This window comes from Symphodus melops (assembly GCF_947650265.1).
Source record: "Symphodus melops genome assembly, chromosome: 8".
NCBI classification, from domain to species: Eukaryota; Metazoa; Chordata; class Actinopteri; order Labriformes; family Labridae; genus Symphodus; species Symphodus melops.
This window is the reverse complement of record NC_136698.1, coordinates 12,313,985-12,340,549: the sequence shown is the minus strand read 5'-3', so window position 1 is coordinate 12,340,549 and position 26,565 is coordinate 12,313,985. Positions and strand designations below refer to the sequence as shown.

Genomic DNA, 26,565 nt, shown 5'->3' with positions numbered 1-26,565 from the left:
TTTCAACAATATGAACAAACCAGACATCCAAGCAACACATCCAATTTATTCAATTTAAGCAGAAGAGAAAAAAAACTACCTTTAAAACTCAGGTTCAAAATAGTAAGAAAAATGTCATAAAATAAAATGTATAAAACCAAAGATTAAATATCTAATATTGACATCAATCATTTTTCATTTGTCTGAGTCTTGTCTACCACTTAGACAGATGTGCTCTGAACTTGTCTGTTCCTTGTAGTATGTTCCATGTGAGTAGAATAAGAGGACTGGCTTTTCTTCTGGGCCAGCTCAGCCTTCAATGCCCTCAACTCTGTAGCAGCCTGTTTCCTCAACTGCATCAAAAACATGGTTTGTTAATATCATTATGCAAGTTCATCAAGCCTGAAAATGTAAACAGTTTTTATTATAAACATATATCTTATGTCCACACACACACATGTGTATATATATATATATATATATATATATATATATATATATATATATATATATATATATATATTATTTTATCTTGACATTTCTACTCAGGATTATTTTTCTGCAGGGTTTCTGAAATTCAACTGTACATTTGGGTTAACAATGTCAATGCTATTGAGAAGTCTTCAGTTTGGTACAAGCTTTAAAAAAAAAAAAAAAGTTAAAAATGTAGGAAGTAATTGGAAAGTGGGACTGAGGCTTTCTTCTGATTTTGTCAGCATTAAACAGATGTTTTTTAAATGAAATGGAAGCACATTCCAGGAAATTGAAGCAAACCAAAATTACAGGATGCAGAAAAGAGACACAAATTTACTTGAAACGTTAATAGAGCAACTAGTGATCCACTTCCTTAGTTTAACAACATCTATGTTGGCTTTAAGTTTGGAGTTACATCAGGGGAGATGGAGAGGGAATCTTTTACCAGTACCTTGATCTCTGTTACCAGTTTCATCTTGGCATCCTCAACCTTCCTCCTCAGGTTGTCAATCTCATGGCTCTCTATCATTATCTGAATGATGAGCTCATTCTGAAAATCAGGATCTGTTATTCAGTCATTTACACAACTTACATTAGAGTTTAAAGTATTTTTAGCAAACTACGACATCAATGATTACAACTAAACCTGTTTTTTTCCTGCTTAAAGTCATGCATGCTGTAAAAATGGTGTAATGGTAATTCAAACTACACAAAATAAGTGGTGGCAATCAGGCGCCCCATCGATAACTGAAATCTCAGGCCTTCATTTGGTTGCTACAAACATGCACTGAGCTGATCCAGCATTTCGTTACAGGCTTTCAATGAGGAGGGGAAAAATATGATTGGAGATCATCAACAGAAAAATTATTGATCATATGTTTTCACCTATCTTTCCCTACATGGTAAAAGCTGTCACTATAGTTCGACTAAAATCTGATTTTACCTTCATGGAAGATCTGCCCTGTCGTCTTGGCTTCCCTCTGCTGTCTCTGGCCTGCAGCTGGTGTAAAAGTTTGTTGTAAAACATCTCTAACTCTTGTCTTAAGTTTCTCAGATTTTCCTCCAGTGGTGCTGTGGCTTTCTTGGTTTGAAAATATTTCTTCTTCCAAGTGTCACGGGCTTTATGCGAAAAAAGCAAGGAAAGTGCACCACAGGTTCATTTAATAACATTTGACAAATTTGACTTTGTAAACAAAGTAAGTGTTTGAGTATTTCTTTTCTCAAGATAATTTATCCACATTTTAAATAAATGATTTTTACCCATGTTACACAATGGGTAGTCTCACTATTACACTGTAGTTGCGCCACATGAGGAACAACTACGACCAATGTTTGAGGTAAACACTGGTACACTTCTTAACTCTTATGACTTCTATTATATGAAGCACTATATTTCACATTACTTACCTTGGTTCCTGCGGTGTCTGTTTTGAGCCAACAAATCCTTCCCTTTTCTTAATAACTCCTGTCTTGTCCACTCCAGCTGCTTTCTCTCCTCCCTCAACAGCTTGATCTCTTTGATCAATTCCTCTCCTAACAGAGACAAACCATGACAGTCAGTTAAAAGACAAAAACAGAAGGACAATGACATTGATTTTGAGTGAGTGTCCAAAGTGATTGCTTACGGTTTCTGTGAGAGACAGGACAGGCAGACTTCATTTGAGAGTCTATTGCCAAGTTCAGAGCTGGAGGCGGTGATGTGCAGCGAACAGGCCTCGATAACACCGCTGGACTTTCTCTCAGCTTAAAACAAGCAAGAGAAACAACAAGAAGCTTCTGTGTGAATGGATGTTCATGAACTTGTTTTTTCCTGCTCACTTAAAAGACCTTAAATACTTTACTACATCTACCTGCTGTCAGCAGTTGGACTTGCTACTATACATAAGAACCTGCTAGAAATGTACTGTACATTTTAAATGCCCTATCATAATCTTTAAAAATTAGTTTTCTAAAAAATAAAAAAAAGACAATGATTAATACATGTTTTAAGGTTTTTCTTTTACTCACCCCACTTGTTTGTTTATTCCTGGTCGACTTAAGTGCACTTGCATCTTTTGATTTCCCCAGCCTGTCAAAAAAACACTGTTCAAGAAAACAGCAGCAAAAAGAGTGACTAAAAATATGGCACTCAGTAAGGCTACAGCTTGTTGTGCTGGGCTGCACAGTACCCGTCTGGAAGAGAAAAGCCTGAATCTCGGTCCTCCAAAGATGGAGCTGCTCCTGGTCCTCGCGGCGCTCTGTTCTGATCGTTGGGCTGTTTATTCTTCTTTCTGCCATTATTGTCATTCTCTGGTGACTCCTTTACTTGAGCTGGATCAGCTTCACAGCATCTTAAAACTTTAGTTTGTGAAACTTAATTTCTTATAACCACATTTAACATCCATAAGAATAACTTTAGAAACAAATAGAAATTTCATTGCAAAGGTACTGATTATCAAATACACAAACTTGCAAAAAAAAACAGATTATAACAAAATATATATAATCTATTTAAAAGCTAAATTAGACTCTGGTCAAGCATTATTATACATTAATTTGTGATTGTTAACAATCTGAAATTGGCTTTCCAGTGAAGTTTAGCATCTATATAAGATGAAACAAAACACTGAATTTTCTTTTTTGTTCCAATCTTACCACAAGGATAATGAGGCAGCCTAAATAGGATGGATAAGTGAAAAGATCTGTTCTAGCGCATGTGAATCAGCAGAATTTTGTTTTGATTGACAGAAACATGCACTTTCCTACAACTGGATCAAGTTAAGATGCATGATTATCAGGCTGTAAATGTATACAAGTTTAGCAAATTACAGATACTTTTTTAAATAATCTAATTTTACCTTTGTTATATGAGACAGGCTGTGGTGCTCTTTGACTCTTATTTTGCCAACAATCCTTATTTCCCCACTCTGACTTGTTTGAGGAAAGACCCTCCTCTTCATTATCTCCTTCGACCTCTGAAGAACTGTAGCATTGCTCCTCCTCTTCCTCCTCTTCCAGGCTGGGGGTGGGATGTGGCTGATGGGAACACTTTGGAATGAGGGGGAATTTAACAGGCTCTTTTATTCCTGCTGGCAAGCTGCAGGTCTTTGGCGTGTGGTAATAGGCGTGCTGGTCTGAAGAGCTGCTGCTGCTGCTGGTGTCCGGGCTGAGAGAATGAGAGCAAAAGCTGCTGTCGATATCCACTGTGGGCAGCAAGTAGAGCTCTGGCTGAGGGGCCTGTTGACATGTCAAAGCAGGACATAAGGGGAGCTTATGATGAAGTAGCTGTGTTTGGGAGCACAAAGTGTAAACCTGAAATCATTTTTATTATAGCCAATCTTAGCTCATCCAGTGACTATCGGTATTGGCTATCTTATGAGCCGTTATTGCTATTTATTTTTCAAATATTACTTGATTTGACTTTCTCTTTCCCCTGCAGAGTGTGCTATACGGATTACAACAAGTGTTATCTTTCTCCACAGTGTCAAGCGGTGGTGCATGTACACGCACAGTTACTTTCCAGTTAAGTCACAATCTTGTCTTTCATATACTGTATATTTTTTCCACAAGTGTTTTGGAACTGCATTTGAGGGATCAACACAATCTAAGAAAGATATCCATATTGGCCCCAAAATTCTTAAATCGGTAAAACCCAAAAGGCAAGATCTGACTATAAAATGCTTGGACTTCTTAAACCTAAATCATTAACATTTTGAAACTATTCCAGATAAAAAATAATAAATATAGGCAAAAGGCTAAAATGTAATTGTAAAAAATGGAGTCTACATACATAGGGGGGAGCGAAGGTTTTCACTTTCAGATCCCTCTCCTGTCTGCTCTTGACCTGTCATTGGAAAGAATTTGTTTATGTAAAAGGCATGGTCGTAAAACATGTGCTCACTCACACACAGAGACACATACTTTACACCCTTTAGTGTAGCAACCTGAATAGTGAGCTTGTTAATCAAATCGTCTGCCTTGTTTCTTTTTTTCTGTCGACAACCAGCTATAAAAAAAAAGCACAATAAACAGCCAGCTGTACTTACCAGTGCCAAACTGCGCCCCACGCATTTAAGGAAGGAGAATCTGTCTATGGCCCTTTCTGCACCAAGAAAAGCTCTGAGCTCTTTCCTAAGAGTTTTCAGGGTGATATCAGGGTTAACCCTGACATTACAGGGATAAAATGTGCATTATTGAAACAGAACCTTATGTAAGATAACAGATGTTTTCACACTGGTTTTGAAACATGAGTAAAGGTAATATTTGCTGACAACATAAAAATCCAAAAATGGAAATTTTCACAGCTTCAATTCATATACAACGAAAAGCATGGAGGACACAGTTAAAGTAGGGATCCTAAGTCAAAGAAGTAGGCTACATGTAGTTATGTTTTCAACTCTTTTTTGAAAAAGTTTGTAGGCTACCGTAAATTCCGTACTATTGAGCGCACCTGGATATAAGCCGCACCGGCTAAAAATAAGTAAATAAATGTATTTGTACATATATAAGCCGCACTTGATTATAAGCCGCAGGTGTCCACGCTATAACAAGAGCTATTTACACAGACGTAGGCTACCGGTAACATCCGCAAATACTGTAGCGTCCGTACGGACGTTAAAGGACGACGAGAGCGTTCAAATAATAACTTTTAATAACCCGATCACTGTCGGCCGTGACCACGCCGTTTACAGCAGAGAGCAACACATAACTTTCCGTAACAATCCAACTCTCTCCCCCAGCGTTCTCTCATACAGCCACTCAACACGTCCTCGCTGGTGCATTCACTGACTCTCCACATAATCGGAATTATGAACACATTATCAACTACTGACTTTACAACATGAACCGTTACAATACGAAGCCTAGCCGACGGTGTCTGTAACACGGCTGATGAAAAAGATGACCGTAATATTTTTCACAAGAAAAAGTCCATCCATTCACTGCCTCAGAATGACTTCATTACTCACTTCCTCAGTCTCTGTTGTCGCTGTCAGTGTCATCTTAACGTGCAGCAGCTCTGTTAGCTTCTTTGACAGCCAGGTCGATCGCCTTTAACTTGAAAGCTACATCATATGTATTTCTCCGTGTGTTTTCCATCATGAGGGTGCGTGCATAAAGCGCAAAATGACTGATATTAAGATCCGACGTGACGAAGTCAAATGTTTTTGCGGCAGAAGCTCATTGTCCCCCATAAAAAATCCATGCATTAGCCGCACCGGAGTAGAAGCCGCAGTGCTCGAAGTGTGGGAAAAAAGTAGCGGCTTATAGTCCGGAATTTACGGTATATAGTCTTAGTGAGACCGCCCAACATTTTAGACATTTTGTTCATTTTCCTTCATGATATTGAATTGACAGCTGTAGCTTAACAACACAAACCAAAACCAAAAAATTACATTGCTTTCATATAGCCGAGCTGATATGATTTAACATTCTGTTAGACTTTAACATAACTTTCTCTTAAGAAACATCCAGACTAACATGCCATTGAACTGAATTTGCATCTCTTTCTTGCGACATCTGTTCACAGCACAGTTAAATATACAACAAACACAATACTTGAGTACAAGATATCATCCTCCTCTGAGTGTGAGACATTGAATCTTAATTTCAAATTTAAGTTGAAGTTTCACCTGATGAAGCCGGCAGATATGAAGCTCTCTATGGCTTCAGCAGGGACTTTATTGAGCTTTACATTCCACTGGTCATCTGGCACATACAGCACATGGAGCTCCACAAACTAAACACAGACAAAACACAGGCATGTAAGCGATTGACAGTCTAACTGATCGAATAATTAACTTAGGCGAAATCTAAAATTGTCAGCTTCAGCAGGTTCACAAAGACATACCTTGCTACTGGTTGGTCTTCTGCCCTCAGTGTATCTCACTGACTCACAAGAAAGCTCCATTATCATCAGACAAGCTCAGCATTAGGAGATAAACAGCTTTTAAAATCGAGCTTTGGTTTCTGTGTGTCCGGTCTGGTTCATCCGCAGGAATCATTGGTTTTGGTCTGTGGACTGCCAAGTGACAACCTGTTGTAATCAAACACAGTCATTGGTCCAGTGGAGTTTCTTTTATGAGAGTGCCAACAGTCGTTGCTCTGGTGCCGATGATGACAACTGCTGCAGTTGACCAGACTGTAAATAACAAGAGAAGGATAGAACTTAGATCTCATATTCCATTAAAGTTTACTTTTACTAAATACACATTCATTTTGAGGAGTAGATGTAGAAGCCTAGTCTACAAGATAGGCCTATCTCAGCGCACTTAATGCCATTTAAAAGTCAATGTCTTGATCAACACTTGGGAGTTGAGCTGAAAGTAGGGTACAGCTGGGCAGAAACATAGCCTTGAGCCTAATCAGAAGACAGAGGCATTTTTGCAAAACCCTGGCCAAAGGTTTACGGTAAGGGTTGAAGACTTGTTATTGATTATGAACTGAAAATAAATAATGAATTACAACAATTATTATAGCTTTTGACAGTAAGATGTATTTTTCAGATTTTTTATTTTTTTTTAGATATTTCAAGTTTAATTCAGCTCAAATTTAAATGAGAGCTTTGATATTTTGGTCATATTCAATATTTTATTTTGAACCATCTCTGACAGGTGACAAAGATCTTTCAATGGATTCTTGTTCCCCATGGCCCTGACTGTTATCCTGAGAATTTTCAGCAGATTTCACTGTATAGTTTTTGAGGAAATTAAAGGTTAATTATGCTCAAATTGTATTGAGAGATTTGATATTTTAGTCATATTCAACATTTTGTTTTTAAAAATATTTGACAGGTGACAAGAATCTTTCGATAAATTCTTGTTCCTCCTGTCCCTGGCTGTTACCCTGAGACATCTCAGCAGATTTAACTCTATAGTTTTTGAGAAGACTATTAAAACTTACCTTTAATTTTCTTCATTTCTCACTTAAACATCTCAGGGGCTCCGTCGAATGTATGTTAACGTTTAAACTAACAAACTGTCGGTTTATTTAATATAGTATCGCTGCCAGATATCTAATTTGTCTAATGGGGTTTTCCAAATGTCTATCACTAATGGAGTTTAGATGCTGCTTTCACTTACTCTAAAAGTAAGTCGGAATTGTAAAGTTTCAAAATAAACTTTTATTCTCACCCAAAAGCAAAGACATAATTATGATATTTGGCTACCCAACAACCAGTTATCAAAAAACTACGTTGATAAGGACGTTAGAGTAAAAGTACAAGACAACGTTTAAAAAAAATTATGACGCTTGATAGGCGACTAGACATAAATATAGCATACACAGTTACATTTAACCTATAAATAAAGAGTGTAATTAATTCTGATTATTCACATCTAAATGTGGGACGATATCAAAAAAAGGTACCCTGTGTTCATCGTTGCAATTCGAGTTGGATTCTTGTCTACTAATCCAAATGGTAAATATAGCCTACTTTTACAATGCACTCCATGAACACATCATCTGCGGACACGCCTTTCAAACCCGGAAACTTGGTTATGAGAGAGACGTAGTTAGCGGTCTAGCAACAAGTTTGTATACAGCTTTAATCTCGACATCACAAAGACTTCAGTCTATAAAAGTATTCGCAATGTCGAGTTCATCCAGCATCGCAGCGATGAAGAAAGTAGTCAAACAGTTACGCCTGGAGGCTGGCATCAACAGAGTCAAGGTAACCATTGAGTAATGTGTGTTTGTTTGTTTATTTGTGTCAAGCTATTTGTTTGTAGTTTACCTTTCTACTTTAATACCATTATCGTTACAAAACCAATCCCCCCCGAGTTGTTTCGTTAAACACGAAAACACGAGTTAACTTTGGAGACTCGCTTGTTGTTCACAGGTGTCCCAGGCCGCCGTGGACCTGCAGCAGTTTTGCCTTCAGCACGCCCAGCACGACCCTCTGCTCACCGGCATGTCGCCTAGCAACAACCCGTTCAGACCGCAGAAAGTCTGCTCGTTCCTATAACGCAGACTGACCCTTTAAAGTGAGCAATACAATACGATAATGCTTTCATTATCTCATTCTGGTTGAACTATAATAACCTTTACACTTTTTTTAAATTGTTTTTTAATCTAACTCATTGGTAAAATGTCAGTGGTTTGATATTAAAATGTAAAGAAATCAAAATCATTTTTAGGTAAACTTATGTTCCTTAAAGTCATGATTTTATCCTCTATTTATAGTCCCATCCTCTGACTTACTAGACAGAATCATTGAATAATATGCATTAACTATGTAGCCATTGGTTGTAATTGACACTATTTACATTCAGTTTTGAACACATGATTTAGCCACAGCCTTGTATTTAGAAACAGATAGTTTTAACAAGGCTCAGCTTCAATAACATGAACTGTGAAGATGCTACTGATAAAACTGGCAGTTTGAGAGGCCTACAGATGATCTAACTGCATATCAGTTTATTTCGATTATCAACATTTGTCCATGTTGGATAAAACATTTCAAGTTTTCTAAGAAAGTGACATGCAGTAAAACATCCCAGATTTATTCTCTGTGACGGCACCTGTAGGGACACATTTGTAATTGCAGGTTCATTTATTGCTCTTGCTTTGTTTTTTTTTTATATTTAGTCTTTGGAAAGTTGAACGTTTATATGATCATTTTGCCCGTGTCTGCAGGTTTGGACCGTTGTGTTGCCTTGAGGAACATGGATGCACGATCTGCACTGTGGACTAGAAACGTCTCAGCATTTTGGGAGCAAGCAACTAACTTCAGAGTTTTTTTTTTTTTTACTTTTGCTATTGTAAAATATAATATGGAAACATTTCCTGGTGCTAAATGCAGCATTATAATTGTCCTAACTTTGTTTGCTTAAATGTAACAATCACATTTCATTACACACGTGTGCCTTTTAGATTTTTTGTCATGCCTAATTTGAATAAACAATAACTCAAAATTGTCAAGCTTGCAGATGCATGTTATTTAAAATGAGTATTTTACATAATGACATCTGTGAAAAGGACTTCAACAATTCATCCACAAGTATTTTAAAAAGTCCATCACACACAAAACAAACTGCACTGTGGACACAATCTGAACAAGGAAGTCCGAGCAGCTGTAGAACTTAAGAATCTTATAACTATTTGCATAGACTACTTGTCAGGTTCGTGTCTATATGCAAAATTAACAATTACCACATCAGTTCAGTATGTGGGGATACATTTGATCTGCCAATACAACTTCTACAAACCCGTGTGGATAAGTAAAGTCAGGTTAATGAGATGTATGTGGAGAGCTTGCTTGTCTGCCAGCCAGAGAAAGTTAAAGTCCTTCCATCAGCTCCAGGCTCCTGTCCCACTGAAAACAAGGCTTTCAAGAAGTTGTTCCTTGTTGCTGCTGGTTGTCCCAAAAGGTATGTGGACATCCGCACAAGAGTCTATACATGTAGAGCCACAGACAGCAGACACAGCTTGGATAATATACACAGTTGTCCTTGTCTGACTTTAAAAAATGAAGTCGTGACCTGGTTTTTAAAGCTGGAACTTTCGTCTGCAGGCGTCCATCTCGTGGCGCTGGAAACAGAAGAGTGTCATTTTTAGTGAAACTTCAGAAGCATCAAACATGTCACTTAATCTCATTCCAGTGATTCATAAATTGTTGACAGGCCTGGCAGAGTGAAGTCAAGCCCATGTTTATAAATGTAGGCATGATGAAAGTAAAACAGTAATGACTTGGACTGTGAATTCATCTGACGAGACTATAAATTATGGTACCTGTTGCCTTGCTTTAAGCAAAACAAAATTTAGAATTATTTTAAATAATTGTTTAGGAAAGCGTCAAACATTCAAAATTGAATTCGGGTTTCTTGAGAATCCATACCCAGTTTTTTCTTAAACCCTTTGTCCTGACATTACACCATTAGTTCTTATCCACAGCTGTAGGCTTAGTGAAAAACTCACCTTCAGGACCCACTCATACTCCCCAAACTTTGAGTCAAAGGTCCCTTTTTGTAGAGAGCGGAGTTTGAGGGTGAAACGAGGTCCCAGCTCCTGAATACCAACTTTCTTCTCATTCTTAAAAATGTACCTTAAAGATCAAATAAACTGTCAAATACACTTCAAACATTTTAGATCAACAAAAGCTTCTGAAAGACGGTTATGCTACAAAGCACTGTGTCCAGATGTAGTCAGAATCCACAGTGATCAGGCTCACCTGTGGAATCGAAAAAAGACAAAGTCTCTCTGGTTGTGGAAGGTGGCGACCTGACGACCAATGAACTGAGGGTCTTGTGGAAAGAGAGCAGCAAACATTCGGCCGATGCTGTGTCCCAGACGGGTCGTGAAGTTGTTGAGGATCACCTCAGGGGAGTGTTCAGTTGGATCCTTGCCTCGTCTCTGCAGAGAGAAAACCCAACAATTATAACCGGAACACGGACTACACCATCGCCAGACGGATCAAATTCAGACACTGTTACTACGGTTTGTTCCAAAGCAAAATAAAACTTCTAAGTTCGACGAAAAACCCACAAACCTCAGCATAGATAATCACTGTATCTCAGTATGCATTTGTACTATGAAAGCAGGACTGCACTTGGCTGCTAAAAACGCACATTTAAATATGAACACAGATTAGGAGTTCAAATATGATCTGTAAAGGTTTAAGATACGCTGGGCTTAAATAGAAAAAGTGTTTTCAAAACACATACATCTCATTAGAAACAGAACACAGACAGTGTGGATTTGTCAACTTGCCTTCATCTCCTTGCGTAAGCGAACACTGCTGACCTTGAAGTGTGCGGTCGGCCCGTCGGGTAGATGACAGAGAACCAAACCATCTGAAAGTCAGGGGTTAAAGGAGCTGACACGTAGAATCGTTGAAGATATTTTGTCATTTGTTGCACTCTGTTGTCATTCAGAGTTTTCTTTTTACTTGTAAGACACAACGTTTAGTAAAAAGAACCAAAATACTATACATGCATTCAACAGATGAAGACCATTCTCATTCTTTATACAATCTACAGCACTGGAATAAATACTGGGAAACTTGACTCATCTTCATGAGCTGCCAAGAAGGATACTGGGCACTTTGCGATCCTCGTTGACGACGATGAGGTAGGTGAAGTTTCTGGCGACACACTGAGGAATGACTCTCTTCAGGGCCAAACCTCTTCTGTAGTACACAAAGGCGTTTGGGATGACTGTGGCCAGCTGCTCACAAAACCTCACCGTCCTCTACAAAGACAGCCATTAAAAAAGGACAATCCATGTTTGAGCAGCCAGCGTGGCAAAATAGGAAGGAGGATTTGTTTTCTACAATGTCCCAGCAAAGCCCACTAAACAACCTTCAGGACTATTTGTTAAGGGTTTAAAAAGTGTTCAATAGCATACTGATATAAATAAAATAATAAATCAACTGTGCTCTTTCATAACCTTCAAAGATTTTAAGTTATTTACCTTTAAGACAGTTTTCTCTTACAAATTAAACAATGAAATAAAAGAAGACCAAAATCATGCACTCCGTTTAATCGCAGGCACTCACTCCTCTTGGTCTGTCAGATGTGGTGATGAGCACTTTGGGGTTTGTCAGCCCGTTAAAGTACGTAGAAAACTCATCAGTTCCCTCGTCAAACGCAATCTGTAAGAGAGAAACAAGAGATCAATGCAAAAGTTGTCAGAAAAAAAAAACCCTTTGATTGTTCGAAGAAGAACAGTGAGATTGAATCTGAACCTCCTCATCCTCGGGGTCAACTGTGGTCTCATCGTACACCCGCTGGTTTTCGATGGTCTTTGGGACCTCTTTTGGTGGCGCCTACAGGAGGGGAGAAACACAAATGACAGAGTGAATGTCAGGTAATAATGCTGCTAATCAAGAAAAGAAATAAAACTCACCTTGTCGCCTAAGGCATCCCGTTCTTTTTTCTTCTTTTTCTTCAGCTGCAATTTTTGCTAAAATAAGAGAAGAAATAAAATGAAAGGAGAAATAAAATAGTTTCCCAGAAATTGCAGCAGTAATTTTCATGTAACTTATCATAAAAAACCAAGCAAGTTCATAAATTAAATCAACCACACAATCCAATTACACACAATCCAAACTGGGAGGGTAAAAAAAATCCAACATTTTGACTTGTAAATAAACTCACAGACACTCACTGAATGATCATAATATCCATCTATTTATTGAATCATTGCAGCTCTCTACAGACATTTCAGAGTCCTGCAGTCAACTTAGTTTCTACTTCTAATAAAAAGTAGAATATTCAACTATAACTCCTTAAACTGGATTAACTACTCTCAGACCAGAGCAGAATAATAACCATAGACCGTAAATATATTTGTTTATTTGCATCACACCTTCTTAGTTTTCCCCAGGTGAACTTTATAAACTAGGAATTAAAAACAGCTTTATCTGATGACAACTCTGCCGTACCATACCTTTCTTTTCTCCTGTTTGAATTTCATGAACATGAGGTGTCGTCGCTGTTTATTCTTGATTTCGGACACACTGAAGGTTGGGGGAAAGGAAGCTCCTGCTTCGCTCTTCTCCATCTTCACCTCCTCCTCCTCCTTCACCTCCACTACACCACCTCCTCCTCTCCCTTCCTGTTTCACCTTCTTATTCTTTGGCTTCTTGTTCTTCGTTTTTTTACCCTTTTCATTCTGGCTCACGGGAACCTCCGTGATATCCATCCTGTCTCGTGTTGTCAGTTTTGGGAAGCTGTTTTCACGTGTAGTCCTGGCTCGTGTGTAGTTGTCCGGGGACCGGAAGTGACGCTCTTTTACGCAACATATAAATAAGGGTGACGTCTAGTGGTGAGGAGGAATAAGAGCGCAGACAACCGGCTCTGTTGTGGGATACCTGCACTCTAACCTTCATTCGATCAGCTAGTTAGTTCATCTTCAGTTAAAGATCGTCTCTCGCTGTCCCTGGACGAGCACCAGTGTTACTGTCCATGTCAGATAAACAAATTAATCTAGAAATAAATCAAATTGATTTAATTTCTATAGATTTTTATCTCCCCCAATGAAACATTTTTGGGTGTCAATTCTATTTTTGAACTTCGTTGTTCTCACTATTCATGTGCCCTCTGATTGTGTCAGCCTATCTGCTGATTGCATTGCAATGCCTGTAATAAAAATGTTTCTTTGCAAGTATACTGTAGGTCTATAAACACCTTACTAAGGCTATATATAGATCATGTAAACAGAATTGATATAAAATGTAACATTTGGTTATAAAGTTTTTCTGTCAGATCCGCAGTGTGCATCTAGTGCACTGTTCATTTGAGAGAAGAAGAGTCCATAAGTCTTTTGTGGTTCGAAAAAAAGGCAAACTTTAATCATCAAAGATTTTTTTGATCAATAAGAGAAAATCAGTGGCTCACCTTGTGCTTAATTCATTTAATTTCTATTATGTTTTTTATCTCCCCTTTATATATATAGATACATATTTTTATTTATTTTTTTATTTTTTGACTTGTTGTAAAGCACTTTGGTTCACCGAAAGGATTGTTGTAAAGGGCTGTATAAAAAGAGTACATTTACATTTACATTTATGTAATGAATTTTAACAGTGTCCCAAGTGTATTTAATATAATGCTTGCTTTTGAACTTAAAACATGTTTTAAAACATATGATGAAAAGACAGGGGTTAAAAACATCAATAAACTGTGCAGAAAGCTAAAGATATCTGGATATGTAATGTGATCAGGACGTGGCAGTGATATCAGTGTCAGTGGTACCAGATTTAGTTGGAAAAGCTATATAATCATTATGCAGTACATTAATTCTATGCGCTGTATTGAAAATGTTCAATGCCATTGTCTCTATTAATTATATACACTCCAATTCAAATGTGTCATGCTAATTCACATTTCATCTATGCCCGAATCTCTACAGCTCTCTGTGTTGACCAAGTGTAAAAACATTATGTGTACAATCTGCATACGTTTCGATAAGCTGATAGAAAGCTTTCCCAACTTCACTGTCATTGGTACATATTGCTCCTCCGCCTCTGTTCATCTGACTCACTTCCCTGTTCATATCAGCGATACAGGTCCAGCCACCATCAGGCGTCACACACCACTTGGAGTGATCTACAGTATTTTCATATGACTTTCCTGACAGCTTTACACTAATCACATTATAAACATGATAAGGGATGCTGGTGCTGCAGTTGGATAGCAGAGGTTTGCGCATCTTTCCCCAGCTCTTCACGTACAGAGGCTGACGCAGTTCAGAAACAATAAGGCCAGAGTAAAGATCTAGGGGGAAAAACACATAAAAACTGTTACACTATAACACTACTATTACACTATTAAATATGATTAAAAGTACCTGAGTGATGTATCACTGATTTTTCTCTATATCAATACTGCTCACTTATTACTGTCATCACAGTTTTTTGCACATATTCATTTACTGTACATTTACATTCAATTAAAACATGGCTTACAAATGTCACAGTTAATTTTTCACATGTCTGACTAGTTGAAATGCTTAAGTTTAATCCTGGTGTATATATTATTAATATTCATATCTTTTATATTTTGTATATTTTTAGTACTTTTCTACAAACCAAGAATATGATTTTCAACATCTAAAAAAATATGTTGTACTGTAACTGTGAACACTCACCATCCCCAAAACGTGTGTACTTTGCAAAGCTATAGAAATGACTTCCTTTCATTGAAGTCAGTCTCTTTACACTAGTCCAGGGTTCCTTCTTTGGGTAGCAGCTTCGTTGTGCAACACACCGCAGGTCATTGAAAAAAGTTGTTGGGATATGCGAGTCATATGAGTAAGCGTGGATGTACTTGAGCTGCTCACCTAGTTTTAAAATTAAAGTTTATTAATGCATTGTTATATCTTTTCATAAACTATCCAACACAATATGGTCACGCGTTATGAACTTACCTATTTCTTCGAATTGATTGTATGAGTAGGTGACACACATAAATGTTTGAGCATTTTGGGTTCCACTGTTTGGCCAGAAGTCTTTGCTGTGGTACGATGGAAACTTTGGTGTACTATGTGAGAGCCAAACTCCAGTTTGTCTGTCCAACATTACAACTCCTTTAAAAGTAAAATAGGAGGAACAACAGAAAATTAATCTCACATTGTAATGTATCTGAGATTGAACATCGCAAATATTTGTTTCAAAACAGATTTACTATTTTAAACTATTTTATAACATCTGCAGAAGTAATACTGTATTATCAAAATGCAGTTAAAGAAACCAAAGTCATTTCAATTTAATTTAGCAAACAACTCTAACTACATTATGATTTCAGGTTTAAGAATCTCTTATTTTTTGATGCCTCTCAAGGGACAAGTTTTTAACTCAATTTACAGATCATGTCAAGGACGTAATAACACAAATAATTTTAGTCAATTACTCCTGTTTTTATAAGCTGCATAACAAAACTATTGACCCCTTATGAGACTGCTTTGAGCCTCAGATCCTCAGGGGGGTCTCATGGTCATTCCAAAGCCAAGGCTTAAAACAAAAAGGGACCGTACTTTTGCAATAAGGGCCCCTCAACTTTGGAACGACGAGCCCAAGGATATAAGCCAAACAGAACCAGTGACCTCTTATCACTTCTTAAAACTTAATTTTATAGATTTATGGTTTCTTCTTCCTCCCTTCAATCTCTTTTTTTCTGGTATTTATTCATCGTATGCTCCTACTTGCTTTATTTCTTAAATATCTTCAATTGCTCTGTTGGCTTTTATTTTGTTTCATTACTTCAACTTATTCCTTTAATACATGTTATTCTTTTTATCCTTTTACTTCCTGTAACTGATTCTATTGCTTGTAACTATTTTACTGTGTGTATGGTTTCTCTCCATATAGTCTAATTCATGTGTTTTATTTCTTTTATCCAATTTTGTAGCTTCAACCCCTTTATTTTTTATTGTTTCTTTGTCTTTGATTCACTCATGTCTTCTCACATCTTTGGTTCTCTTGGTCTAAAGTTCTGTAGTTTGGTGTTGCTTGGTTTCTTATAATGTTTGGGTAAATCACGTTTATTGTGTCTTCGCAAGGTTTTTTTCTTTTTTCTTTTTTTGTTGTTGCTGTTGTTTGCGTGCTTTGCTGTTGGGTTTTGGGGTATTATTCCTATTATTATTATATTCATTCACCTTTACTGTGGCCAAATGATGCAGGAGCAACATATGTAGGTGGAGGTTGATCGCTGTAGAGCATGTATCCAAAACCTTCAGGCTAGAAAAAAACAAACAGAAACATTTTGAATGAGTGTTTTGCTGCCATACAAAAGACATACAGTACAACATCTGATGCATCACCTGTCTGTCATAAAAGTCCAAAAGAGGTTTCAGTGTGTTTGCCAGAGTGCCGGATCTACTGTTGATTCTCTCTCTGCTGTACCACCATCCTCTGGTGCTCTCATCCATGTACAGATAGGACAAGCCCTCACCACTCTGTTCAGGTAACTTGTACAAAATATACCTAATAGACAGATAAATACATTCTATGAAGTTAGCTGCTCAAACTGAAGACTGGTGAAAATTAAAATACTGCAACAGTTTAAAGTTTCCACCAACCAGTCGACCTCTGCTCCGTCATCGTTCCTGCATTTAACATCTGAATCACAGCCGTGAACAAATAGCCAGACACTTAAGACCAATCTCATCGTTTTGATCTAAGAAATGGAGAAAAAAATCATGAAAGGTTACAAAGTAGTGCTGTTGCAACGGATTAATGAACTGCTGACGCCTTTGACGTAAAATGTTTCTCTGATCTCTCTTGAGCATCATTGTTTTTGTTAAACACAACACAGTGTTATACAGTGCATGTGAAATGTTGGCCCTATTACAAAATACATGACTCTCTGATATAAGGCTCTCATCCCTGTTTTTAAGGTAAAGTGCTGTACAAAAGGGTCAAATTGTTTGGAAATGAACAACATGGCATACATTTGGAAACTCAAAAACAGTAAATATGACATAAACAACATACATTATGCTATAAAATGACCAATGACTAATTATTTCACCTACTGTATGATTGTAGAGAGAGAGATTGTAGAGAGAAGCTGAGGTTTCAGAGGGCTATCAGAGTTCTGAATTTCTATAGAGCCCTTTCTTGCCATACAAAATCAGACAATGGTTCAATCAAACCAGCTTCCTTTCATGAGTATTGACAACCAAAATAAGAGTCTCTAAATAGTTACAATAGTTCCTTTAAGCAAATATTTATGACCCTTAATGTGTAATTGTGAATCATAATGTACAGAAATATTTTAATTCACTGCACTCAATCTTCAGCTTTCGCTGTGAGATATTTAACAACACTACCAAAAAATACAAACAAAAGATCAATTGTTTCGCTATACAATTCTACATTAATTATTCTGGCATCATTTTCTAAACAAGTAAATGTTTTTCTTACGTAGTTAGAAATCATCATCATTGGTTACTTTTCGTCTGTTCTTCAGTCTGTCTGTGAAGCTGTCCGTGGAATAACTGACTTAAACGAAACTAAAACTTACAACAAAGCATATATTATCTACTTCCTTATTCCTATCTCTGTATCTTCTCAGTAATCAAAGATTCCTGAGATAACAGGATGTTGCTTCATTTTTTAAGGTGGGGATGTTCTGTGTGTTCACAGTTGAACCAGTTTGACTGGTCATCTATTCAAATGTAGACATGAGCTTATGCATTAACATTTTAAAGAACAAGTTTGAACCTTTTATGAATGATGTACATTTTTTGTTCCCTGTTTTCGCTTACTCTGCTGGTTGTATCACTCTTGTCCCACAGTTTTTATCTAGATGCATCAAAGGCAGACAGGTTGTAGAGCTGTCGTTTCTAACCGAATGAAACGTCTGACCATAACAAAATGTGATTGTTTGACTTTGAAATCCCGACAAGTACTCAGTAGAGAGGTAAATAATAGATAAAATTATGATGTGAGAGACGCTTTGGAAATGGTTAAAGCATCTCCAAACTCTAGCATTAGAACAACGTTAAAGAATGCAGCATCCTTAAAAGGAATTTAAAAATTAAAACAGCGAATTAACCTACATTGTTGTCGTCATATGCAAACTAAAATGCAATAATAATTATTATTATTTCTGTGCATGAGTTTAGGTTTGTATCAGAAAAATTAGAAATATGGATAATGATAGTCTAATTGTAAAGAGGACTGCACTCAATCTAGCAATTTACAGAGAAAACACTCAACTGTATGACTTTATTCTAACCACTAGGTGTCACTGGTGACCCAAAATCCTGCAAATTGAAACTCAAATATAGCCAGAGACTATACCTTTTGCATTTTTTCATTAATTCAGGAAAGTGTCAGCATACCAACTGAGTAATGTTTCTTTCAGAGAAAACACACCAATTCAATGAGTCTTATTTGTACTGTAGCTGCCAGCTAGACAGCTCCATTGGATTTGATCAAGAACAAGCCTGATGTGTTTATGTGGATCGGGCTATTCAAGTGCCTACACCTGAACAGATTTAACCCTTTTCCAGGCTTAATGCCAACTTGATCATAAAGTTGCAAAGTTTTAAAATGAAGACATAAAAGCTACTTGCATAATCACAGGCAAGTTATGTGTTGTAAAAATGTGAGTCAGGTTACCTCTTGTTTCTTGAACAATTATTAATGATCAATAAAGACATCATACTGCTCATGTCATGATACAAAAAAGTTCTCTACAAAAAAATTAAAGATTAGATTTAAAAACTTTAATTTTCAATAGTTGCTATAGAATCATAAACATTGTGAAACTTTAGTGTATACAAACAAGTCATTGCCTATTAAGATATATCAGCAGATTCATAGAAAATGTCAGAGTCAGTAAAAAAGGAGATAAATCTATTATAGTATTATTTTCAAAACTGCTTTTTTAGACATGGCAATATTTCTCGTACAATATTTCTACTTTGTTTCCTTTTTAACATTTGTTTTTATTCAAATCCAGGCCTGTTTGATAGGTGTATGGTGTAATAGTTACATCTCAGCTGCATTAAACTTAATAGGATCAAACTTCTGATGAAGTCTCATTAACTTTAAAACCATTCAGATTGTGTCGATAAGGTCCCAAACATCCTATCCTATGATCTTGTTCAACAGCCAATGTACCAGTCAACCATCTTTCTGAAGGCCTTGTAAATCAGTGGGTTAAAGGTGCAGACCATCCCCCCACCTCGCCACATTTGGGCCTTCTCTCTGTTGAGATCCCCCAGACAGGTCACCTGGTCCTTATAGGCCAACGACACGCACCACTTTGAGTGGTCGTAGTAGGACTGAAACCGGACTGACCCAGGAAGCTGGATCCTCTTAATGTTCATGACGTGTTTGGGCAGGGAGCAGTTTGACGGCAGCTCGTGACTTTTTCTCTGCCATGTCTCTGCCAGCAGGTCGGTGTCCAGGACCTGAGCCATCCAGCCTGTGTAGATGTCTGAAATTATGATTAATGACACAAAAACACACAATGAATATAGAAAAGCCCACTTTGTTAAAAAAAAACATCACTAGAATTAGTTAAAACATCTGCTGGAGTACTTTTGTTCTTTATGTTTCAGCTGTTTCTGACATTTCCTGAGTTGAAAACAAAACACGTGACATGCCTGTTGTGTACCAAGGGGAAAACCATTGTCATGTGCTGCCCTTAAGTCAGCACATCTTTAATTTAACTACATAACTGGACATGTCCTTTTAGTATTTGAATGTTAGAGTTGTTAAACATGTGATTATTGTCGTCTGCAAAATGTACGAGAGATCACAAATACCAGCCTTCCACTTTATCATGACTGTGGAGGCCTCAAGTGGGATGTGTTCATAGGCTTCTGGGTGTCTGCCCCTGATAATGAATGACTGTGGCAGACTGAAGTGTGCAAACATAACCGTGGCAAAAAAAAAAAAAAAAAAGTGCATACAACTTTAATTTGTTTGTTTGTTTGTTTTTATGTGAAATATGTGGAGTTAAGCACTTAGGGAAGAAAAGAGCAATCAAATATTAGATAAAAGAGATGTGACAAATAGTGCATGATCATATCTTACCATCTACAAAGTGTTCAGATTTAACAAAACTGACAAACTTTTCCCCCCTGATTGAAGAAAGATGTTCCACTCTCTTATCTGACTCCAGCGGTGGTTTGGAGCCCTTACATAACTGAACCAACTGCGGCAGGTCAGCCATGAATGTTGCTGGTACAGAGCAGTTATAGAAACGTGGGAAGATATACGCCATCTGCTGTGCTGAACAGAGAGAAAAAAAATAGATATATATTATGTATGGACAATCTGATACAAAAATAAAGAGTGAGAGAAGGGGCAACTGGGTTAAAAGGTTTATTTTTTAATTAAAAGTCTTGGACTTCCGAACTGTTTCTGCTAAAAAGGAAACATCAAGCATCTTTAATTAATACTCGATATGGATTCTTCACACATAACGATGTTCAAGGGTTATGACATCTATTCATTCTATTTAATTTCATTGCTCATTCATTTAATTTTTTTATGACATAACAATGTGATGTATTTTAGATTTCCCCTTTCTAATAAAAAGTTGTAAATTAAGAAACCTTAGAAAGTGTGCTTGCCATTACAATATTTATTAAGACAGACATTTATCTAGATCCTGATAAGTGCTCAGCATGAAACGGATGTATTGTGCAGAGAGTTCATAGCTATTGCTTATGTTTCATTTTCCCTTCATATTTTTTGTGTCATAAAACTGACAGCATTCAGTAAATAAGAAGGTAATACAACAAGTCTATTAAATACATAATACAATACAATTTGAAAAAAATTGACATGTCTGGTGACATGGAAGTACTCCACACTATGCATTCAACTCCAAATGTAAAAGTTAAATGACACCGTTAAAACATCCTTGTATCATATGTCCAATTTAATTTAATAAAACCCAGCACCTTCAAACCCTTTAACCTCCAAACAATTATCAGATTGAGACTTTATTGCCGTTATTTCTGCACAGAGGAGTTTGATAGTGTTACTGAGAGTTAAGATTACTGAGTAAACAATGTCTACCCTTCAGCAAATAGAGTATTTTGTAAGTTAAGGTGGAATAAGCCAGTTTGTATTACATCATGAGGTGCCACTCACCAATATGGAGAAACTGTTTATACTGATAGGTCACACACAGAGCAGTCTGACCAAAGACTTTCCCAGAGGAGGGGTAAACGTAGCCTTTCTCAGGGAATGATGGGAAATGGGGGACACTGTGCGACAGCCAGAAACCTTGAGAGTTGTCAAAGAGCATGGCCCCTGCAGAAGAAACACAAACAACCCTAAATGCATGTACAACAAAATACACAAATGTCCATGAACATGCGTTCATCAAACATTTCCACCAAAGTCACATCACGGTAGTCGATAATCAAGAGTCAACAGTTGTTATCAGACAAGTGCCCTTTGCTCATTTCCTCCCCTGATACCAAATCTCATTGATCTGCTCATTTTTTGCTAAATCATAGCACGAGACTGAGGACATTTTAGGTAGATACCACATTAAGGAAAGTTCAGTTTTTATAAACTGAAAGCATATTTAGCTGAATACTTTAAGAAGATAATAAATAGGAATGGCAGAATGTTTGAATCAGCAATTTTCACCAGACGTACGAAGTGTTTATTTAGTGTAACTATTTATTTAAAGTTGTTTTCATTTGGCACAATCTTGATTATCCTCCTACATTCTTGCACCAGTTTACTTTACCTTTAGTGTGTCCATATCCACGGATATAATCTGTCAACGGTGGAGCATCATTGTAGAGAGCGTAGACTGAACTGTTAGACTGGAAAACATGAATTGTACACATTTTGAACATGGAGACGTACACTTGCTGGTATGTGATTTATCTTTAACTCTGCAATAATGTTATAACTTTACATCTCACCAAGGTTTGACCATTAAAGAAATATAATTCTTTATTGTTATGGTAAGAGTCTTGTGAAATATTTATTCATTAAAGTTGAGCCATGAGGTTGCTGTCAGAGGCTACAGAAAGAAGCAGCAATTGGCTATGGCCGAAAAGAAACGATCCCAACTGGGCTGCAAGATGAACATAAGCATTCAGGAGGGGTAAACGCAGAGGGGCGGGCACCTGGGATGCCAAGTGTTGCCGTTGAGCTCCCTGAAGAAGTCGTGGGCCTGCCAATGAACCATCAAAGAAGGAGGGTGCCGGTCAGTATCTATGCACCAAAATGGGATAATCCCATGCTCTTTACTAATCTTGTTCTCCCAACAAATTTGTTTTTGTTCTTGGAGGGGGGGGGGTTCTAGTCTTGAATTGTAGACTATACCCTGTCTTAGACCATAGCTCGCCCAAAAATAATTCTCCATCAACACATTCCCGTTTTCAAAAAAAAGCATAAAAAAAGAAAACAGAATCATAAATCATATGGCATGGCGAATGTATGGCAATTTCGTAATCTTCCAGACAACAGTCTTTCTTCTCACTAGACTACAAGACTTACTCACATACAGTATAGACAACTTTTTCTTGTATGAAAGACTCATTAGGTATATCAGAACATGGCCCCCTCAGTTTTAAAATTAATATTCTAAAACACAGTCCAGCTATCATCCTTGGAGACATACCCTCTGCTTTTGAGAGGAAGCATTTACTAATTTAACCACTTCTGAGATTAAATGTTTCCTTGACATTAATTAATTAATTAAACTCATGGAATGTCCCGTTTAACTATATGGAAGTCACTGAAGGCATATCTACAGGGCCAGGTCATCTCATTTTGGGCAAATAAAAACAAAGCAAGCACCACAAATCTTAAAAAAATGGCGGATGAGATACTTGAACTGGATAGATTGCATAGTCTATTGGCCTCTGCAGACACAACGAAAAAGCATATCTCACTACAAGTTGAGTTTGATCTCTTTCAACACGTCAGGCAAAATACCTAATCTCTAAGTCTCAGAAGATTTTTTTGAGTCTTTGCATGACTTTGCAGTCATGCCTTGGTCTTTCAGCTGCAGAGATAGAATCGGCAACCACCCAGCAGACTTTTATGAGAAGTTTTCAGCAATATACACGGTCAGTCTTTGAAGAATCATTTTTATTAAAATCCCTGCCTCAAACCATGCGCCAAACAGTTATTTCTCCCATTTCAAAAAAGAGGACAAGAACCCCCCTGTGTGCAGCTCATTCAGTCCAATTTCACAGGTGCCAAAATCCTTGCGAAAGTCTTGGACCGTCGCTTGGAAGGCGTTATATCTCCAGATCAAACAGGTTTTTTTTTATCAAAAATCGTTTTTCCTTTTCTAACGTCACACCTGTTGAATATTCTTTATGGCCCCACTCAACCTGAGTCAGAGGTTGTGCTTTCACTTGATGCTGAATAAGGTATTCCACCTGGTGGAGTGGAGCTATCTAGTTCGTGGTCTGGAGGGGTTTGGATTTGGCCCAGGGCTTTTAACATGGATCAAAATTTTATATGCGTCTCCGATGACAGCCGTACGCACCAACAATAACCTGTCTACCTGCTTTGAGCTCCAAAGTGGAACAAGACTAGTATGCTCTTTGTCCCCACTTTTATTTGTGGTCGCTATAAAACTATGAGGTAAATTATTGTTATCAAGTGAATTTAGCCTGCAGGTTCACCAAAAAGTCTTGCTCTATGCAGACAATATGTTATTGCACATTTCACAACCCCTCTAAACTCTCCCTAAATTAATGATATTACTAATAGAATTTGGAGAAATCTCTGGCTGTAAAGTAAATGTTCAGCAAGCTGATGCCTATTGGTGATGGTGGTCATAAATAAAAAATCTCTAAGAAATTCAAGTACTTTGGGATATGGGTTACTCATAAACATTAAGATCTATATATAGCTAACTATCAACCCCTAATTTGTAATCTTAAACTGAATATTGAACGTTGGTACCCATTGCCTCGCTCCTTGGGCTGAAGAATTAATTTGATAATCATGAACATTTTGCTTAATATTCTGTATATTCCAATGCCTTCAGTCTTTTTAACAAAATCTTTCTTGTCCAAATTAGATATTCAGATATCGACTTTTAATTGAAACAAAAAATACCCCAAATCAAAAGAAGTGTACTGCAGAGGCCTCGTACCATGGGAGGGATGGCGCTCCCAAACTTTATATACTATTATTGAGCATCTAACGTCTATTGGGTCCACTGCTCTGGCAGCTTTATCAAGTGCTAAATTACACAACCCATCTCAACCTATACTTCTAACTTGGTTATAATACACTCAATTAAAATCTGGAACCAGTTTATAAGATCATTTACCCTTGGGGAAATATAATTTGAGATCTTTTTATATTCGATTTTTATTTTGTTTTTGAAAACTTCTCTAATGCAGCACAGACACTGATCTTAAATGACTAAGAAGCAAATGACTGGGCATTCCCTGAAACTTTATGTTGCTAGGGAAGCATGTTAATGTTCAGCTTCAGCTCAGTTCCCCATAAAAGAGTGTTCACGCTGCAAACTGGCTCGACCTTCAGCTCTGATTGAAAGGGTCTCTTTGTGCCTTCACAAAGGCTTCATTGTTTAAAACTGCCGAAAGAAAGAGGACTTAAACTCACCTCGTAGGCCTTTCCCATGTAAAGTTGGTTCAGAGTGCTCACTAATGCTCCCTGACTGGTGTTAACCATGTATTTACTCATGTGCCAGCCCTCTGCTGAGGAGTCTAGGTACATGTAGTCCACTCCACTGCCCACCTTGCCGATCTTATTCCTGGGCAGTTTGTAGATGATGAACCTGAGAAAAGAAGAGATAATGTCTTTCACGTTGAAGAAAAAAAGTAACATCCTGAACAATATAAAATAATAATTAAATAATTTTCCATCTTAAATGTATTAAGAACAAAATAGTACAACTTAAAAAGTTTAACCAACCATCCTCTTAGCTAAACACTTGATGGTATTGTAACAAAAAAACTTGACTAAAAATAAATACGACAGTGTATCAGATCAACTCACCAGTCAACAGGCTCACCATCTTCATTTTGACATGAAATATCAGCACTACACACTGTGTAATAGCTAAACAACATAATGATCTGCAAGCAGAAACTAAAGCGCATGACCATCATGACTGACTGCTGGTGAAGTGAACAGAAAAGGGAAATATGAAATCTTCTATTAGCACGTCTGCTTCAAGATTGAGTAACTTGCAAAGCTAACACAGCTTTAGCTGTGAAAAGAGGAAGTCATATAACGTAGTCATAAGACAGAGGGGTACAGTAATGAAGGATAGTTATACTCTGGGAACTGGCAGGGTGTGATGCTTTCACTGGCTCTCACTCTATGATGCTGATCTGAAACATACCCTGAGGGAGTTTGGGGCATTTTTTTAAACTATTTTTCTCCCATTTAGAGTGCTGCACCTGCTTCTCATTCTAGAGACATCTTTTATTAGCAATGGGGGGTGCTGATCTCTAAATTGTTAAACATCTGGCATTACCACTTTCATTTAGATGGAAATGTTGAACTGAAACTTTTTCATTTCACCTCTTTTTTTTTGTGCTAGACTAATTTATTAAGTGATACATATATTAAAAAGATTAAGATATAAAGACTGTTACGAAAATTTAAGGTGAGCATTTACCTGCCTAATGTAGCATTTTAATACAACTTTAAAATAATACTTTAAAAAATGTCTGTGATTAGATCTTAAACCACTGGCGGTAGAAGAAATGGTATAAATGTTCTCCACTGATCTAACTACTGCCGGTCTGAATCATATTAATAATCTTACTTTGTCACTATTAAACAACTTCGGTTCAAACCATAAAAGTGATGTGGATATAAAGAGCTCCCTTAGCAGCACACTGAGACATCTGCCCTGCAAGACTGAGCGCTACCGCAGGTCCTTTATCCAATCTGTTTAATGGCATCACCACCTCATGAGTCTTTATAATGATCATCAATATAATTAATGCTACACACTGTGTTCAATTCAAAAACCTTTATTTTTCCCCGGGGGGCATTTCAAAGCAAACAAAGTGTGTGTTTTTAATAATATCCGTCCAATCTGTCTTTCCACAAGTGAAACTGTACACAGAGTGCCTGGTATTATTTAATTATATTGTATTTTTTCTTTCCTTCATTAAATTAATATAAAAATGCTTGTAGCTGTTTTTTTGTTTGTACTTTTGATATTGAAGCTCTTTATATTCCTGTTTTTG

The 26,565-nt window shown here is 37.2% G+C and overlaps 5 protein-coding genes across 11 annotated transcripts; 1 reads left to right on the top strand and 4 right to left on the bottom strand.

The window, feature by feature from the left end:
- Positions 1-26: 26 nt before the first annotated feature.
- Positions 27-7,935, bottom strand: spata1 (spermatogenesis associated 1). 7 transcript variants are annotated; one of them, XM_079351320.1, is made up of 13 exons: positions 7,865-7,935; positions 6,281-6,571; positions 6,063-6,169; positions 4,479-4,596; positions 4,223-4,276; positions 3,291-3,669; positions 2,622-2,790; positions 2,461-2,521; positions 2,079-2,196; positions 1,861-1,986; positions 1,397-1,572; positions 905-1,003; positions 27-332 (listed from the first exon to the last, which is right to left on the bottom strand). In XM_079351320.1, the coding sequence occupies exons 2-13, from the start codon at positions 6,344-6,346 to the stop codon at positions 201-203; spliced, it is 1,605 nt and encodes a 534-aa protein (XP_079207446.1). In that variant the 5' UTR covers positions 6,347-6,571; positions 7,865-7,935; the 3' UTR covers positions 27-200. The 7 variants fall into 7 exon arrangements, 6 of the variants coding, with proteins under 6 accessions (XP_079207446.1, XP_079207448.1, XP_079207447.1 ...); XM_079351322.1 differs by having other exon boundaries at positions 6,281-6,466; positions 7,798-7,870; XM_079351321.1 differs by lacking the exon at positions 7,865-7,935 and adding an exon at positions 7,765-7,806 and having other exon boundaries at positions 6,281-6,466.
- On the top strand, positions 7,693-9,347 carry LOC306828726 (guanine nucleotide-binding protein G(I)/G(S)/G(O) subunit gamma-5-like). Its single transcript, XM_079351338.1, has 3 exons — positions 7,693-8,101; positions 8,270-8,414; positions 9,067-9,347. The coding sequence occupies exons 1-2, from the start codon at positions 7,847-7,849 to the stop codon at positions 8,393-8,395; spliced, it is 381 nt and encodes a 126-aa protein (XP_079207464.1). The 5' UTR covers positions 7,693-7,846; the 3' UTR covers positions 8,396-8,414; positions 9,067-9,347.
- rpf1 (ribosome production factor 1 homolog) lies at positions 9,345-13,178 on the bottom strand. Its single transcript, XM_079351326.1, has 9 exons — positions 12,820-13,178; positions 12,277-12,333; positions 12,116-12,196; positions 11,927-12,022; positions 11,466-11,619; positions 11,140-11,222; positions 10,601-10,782; positions 10,348-10,474; positions 9,345-9,960 (listed from the first exon to the last, which is right to left on the bottom strand). The coding sequence occupies exons 1-9, from the start codon at positions 13,072-13,074 to the stop codon at positions 9,919-9,921; spliced, it is 1,077 nt and encodes a 358-aa protein (XP_079207452.1). The 5' UTR covers positions 13,075-13,178; the 3' UTR covers positions 9,345-9,918.
- Positions 13,179-13,479: 301 nt separating this feature from the next.
- Positions 13,480-17,853, bottom strand: LOC306827716 (deoxyribonuclease-2-alpha-like). Its single transcript, XM_079349707.1, has 7 exons — positions 17,798-17,853; positions 16,951-17,048; positions 16,693-16,855; positions 16,528-16,609; positions 15,301-15,459; positions 15,022-15,213; positions 13,480-14,648 (listed from the first exon to the last, which is right to left on the bottom strand). Exons 1-7 carry the CDS (start codon positions 17,816-17,818, stop codon positions 14,278-14,280), a joined length of 1,086 nt encoding a protein of 361 aa, XP_079205833.1. The 5' UTR covers positions 17,819-17,853; the 3' UTR covers positions 13,480-14,277.
- A 1,244-nt stretch (positions 17,854-19,097) lies between these two features.
- On the bottom strand, positions 19,098-25,676 carry dnase2b (deoxyribonuclease II beta). Its single transcript, XM_079349708.1, has 6 exons — positions 25,358-25,676; positions 24,962-25,136; positions 22,104-22,182; positions 21,494-21,655; positions 20,426-20,623; positions 19,098-19,823 (listed from the first exon to the last, which is right to left on the bottom strand). The coding sequence occupies exons 1-6, from the start codon at positions 25,468-25,470 to the stop codon at positions 19,489-19,491; spliced, it is 1,062 nt and encodes a 353-aa protein (XP_079205834.1). The 5' UTR covers positions 25,471-25,676; the 3' UTR covers positions 19,098-19,488.
- Positions 25,677-26,565: the final 889 nt, after the last annotated feature.

Coding starts and splice junctions, on each gene's coding strand:
- spata1 (XM_079351320.1), bottom strand. CDS start 6,346: ATGATAATGGAGCTTTCTTGTGAGTCAGTGAGATACACTGAGGGCAGA. Junction 4,277..4,478: donor TGGGGCGCAGTTTGGCACTG/GTAAGTACAGCT, acceptor TTCCAATGACAG/GTCAAGAGCAGACAGGAGAG. Junction 1,987..2,078: donor TCCTGTCTCTCACAGAAACC/GTAAGCAATCAC, acceptor TGTCTCTGTTAG/GAGAGGAATTGATCAAAGAG.
- dnase2b (XM_079349708.1), bottom strand. CDS start 25,470: ATGATGGTCATGCGCTTTAGTTTCTGCTTGCAGATCATTATGTTGTTT. Junction 25,137..25,357: donor GATGGTGAGCCTGTTGACTG/GTGAGTTGATCT, acceptor TTCTTTTCTCAG/GTTCATCATCTACAAACTGC. Junction 20,624..21,493: donor TAAACAGTTTCTCCATATTG/GTGAGTGGCACC, acceptor CTCTCTGTTCAG/CACAGCAGATGGCGTATATC.
- LOC306827716 (XM_079349707.1), bottom strand. CDS start 17,818: ATGATGATGATTTCTAACTAC. Junction 16,610..16,692: donor TGGACTTTTATGACAGACAG/GTGATGCATCAG, acceptor GTTTTTTTCTAG/CCTGAAGGTTTTGGATACAT. Junction 15,214..15,300: donor CAATCAATTCGAAGAAATAG/GTAAGTTCATAA, acceptor TTTTAAAACTAG/GTGAGCAGCTCAAGTACATC.
- LOC306828726 (XM_079351338.1), top strand. CDS start 7,847: ATGGTAAATATAGCCTACTTTTACAATGCACTCCATGAACACATCATC. Junction 8,102..8,269: donor CTGGCATCAACAGAGTCAAG/GTAACCATTGAG, acceptor TGTTGTTCACAG/GTGTCCCAGGCCGCCGTGGA.
- rpf1 (XM_079351326.1), bottom strand. CDS start 13,074: ATGGATATCACGGAGGTTCCCGTGAGCCAGAATGAAAAGGGTAAAAAA. Junction 12,334..12,819: donor TCAAACAGGAGAAAAGAAAG/GTATGGTACGGC, acceptor CTCTTATTTTAG/CAAAAATTGCAGCTGAAGAA. Junction 12,023..12,115: donor TTGACCCCGAGGATGAGGAG/GTTCAGATTCAA, acceptor TCTCTCTTACAG/ATTGCGTTTGACGAGGGAAC.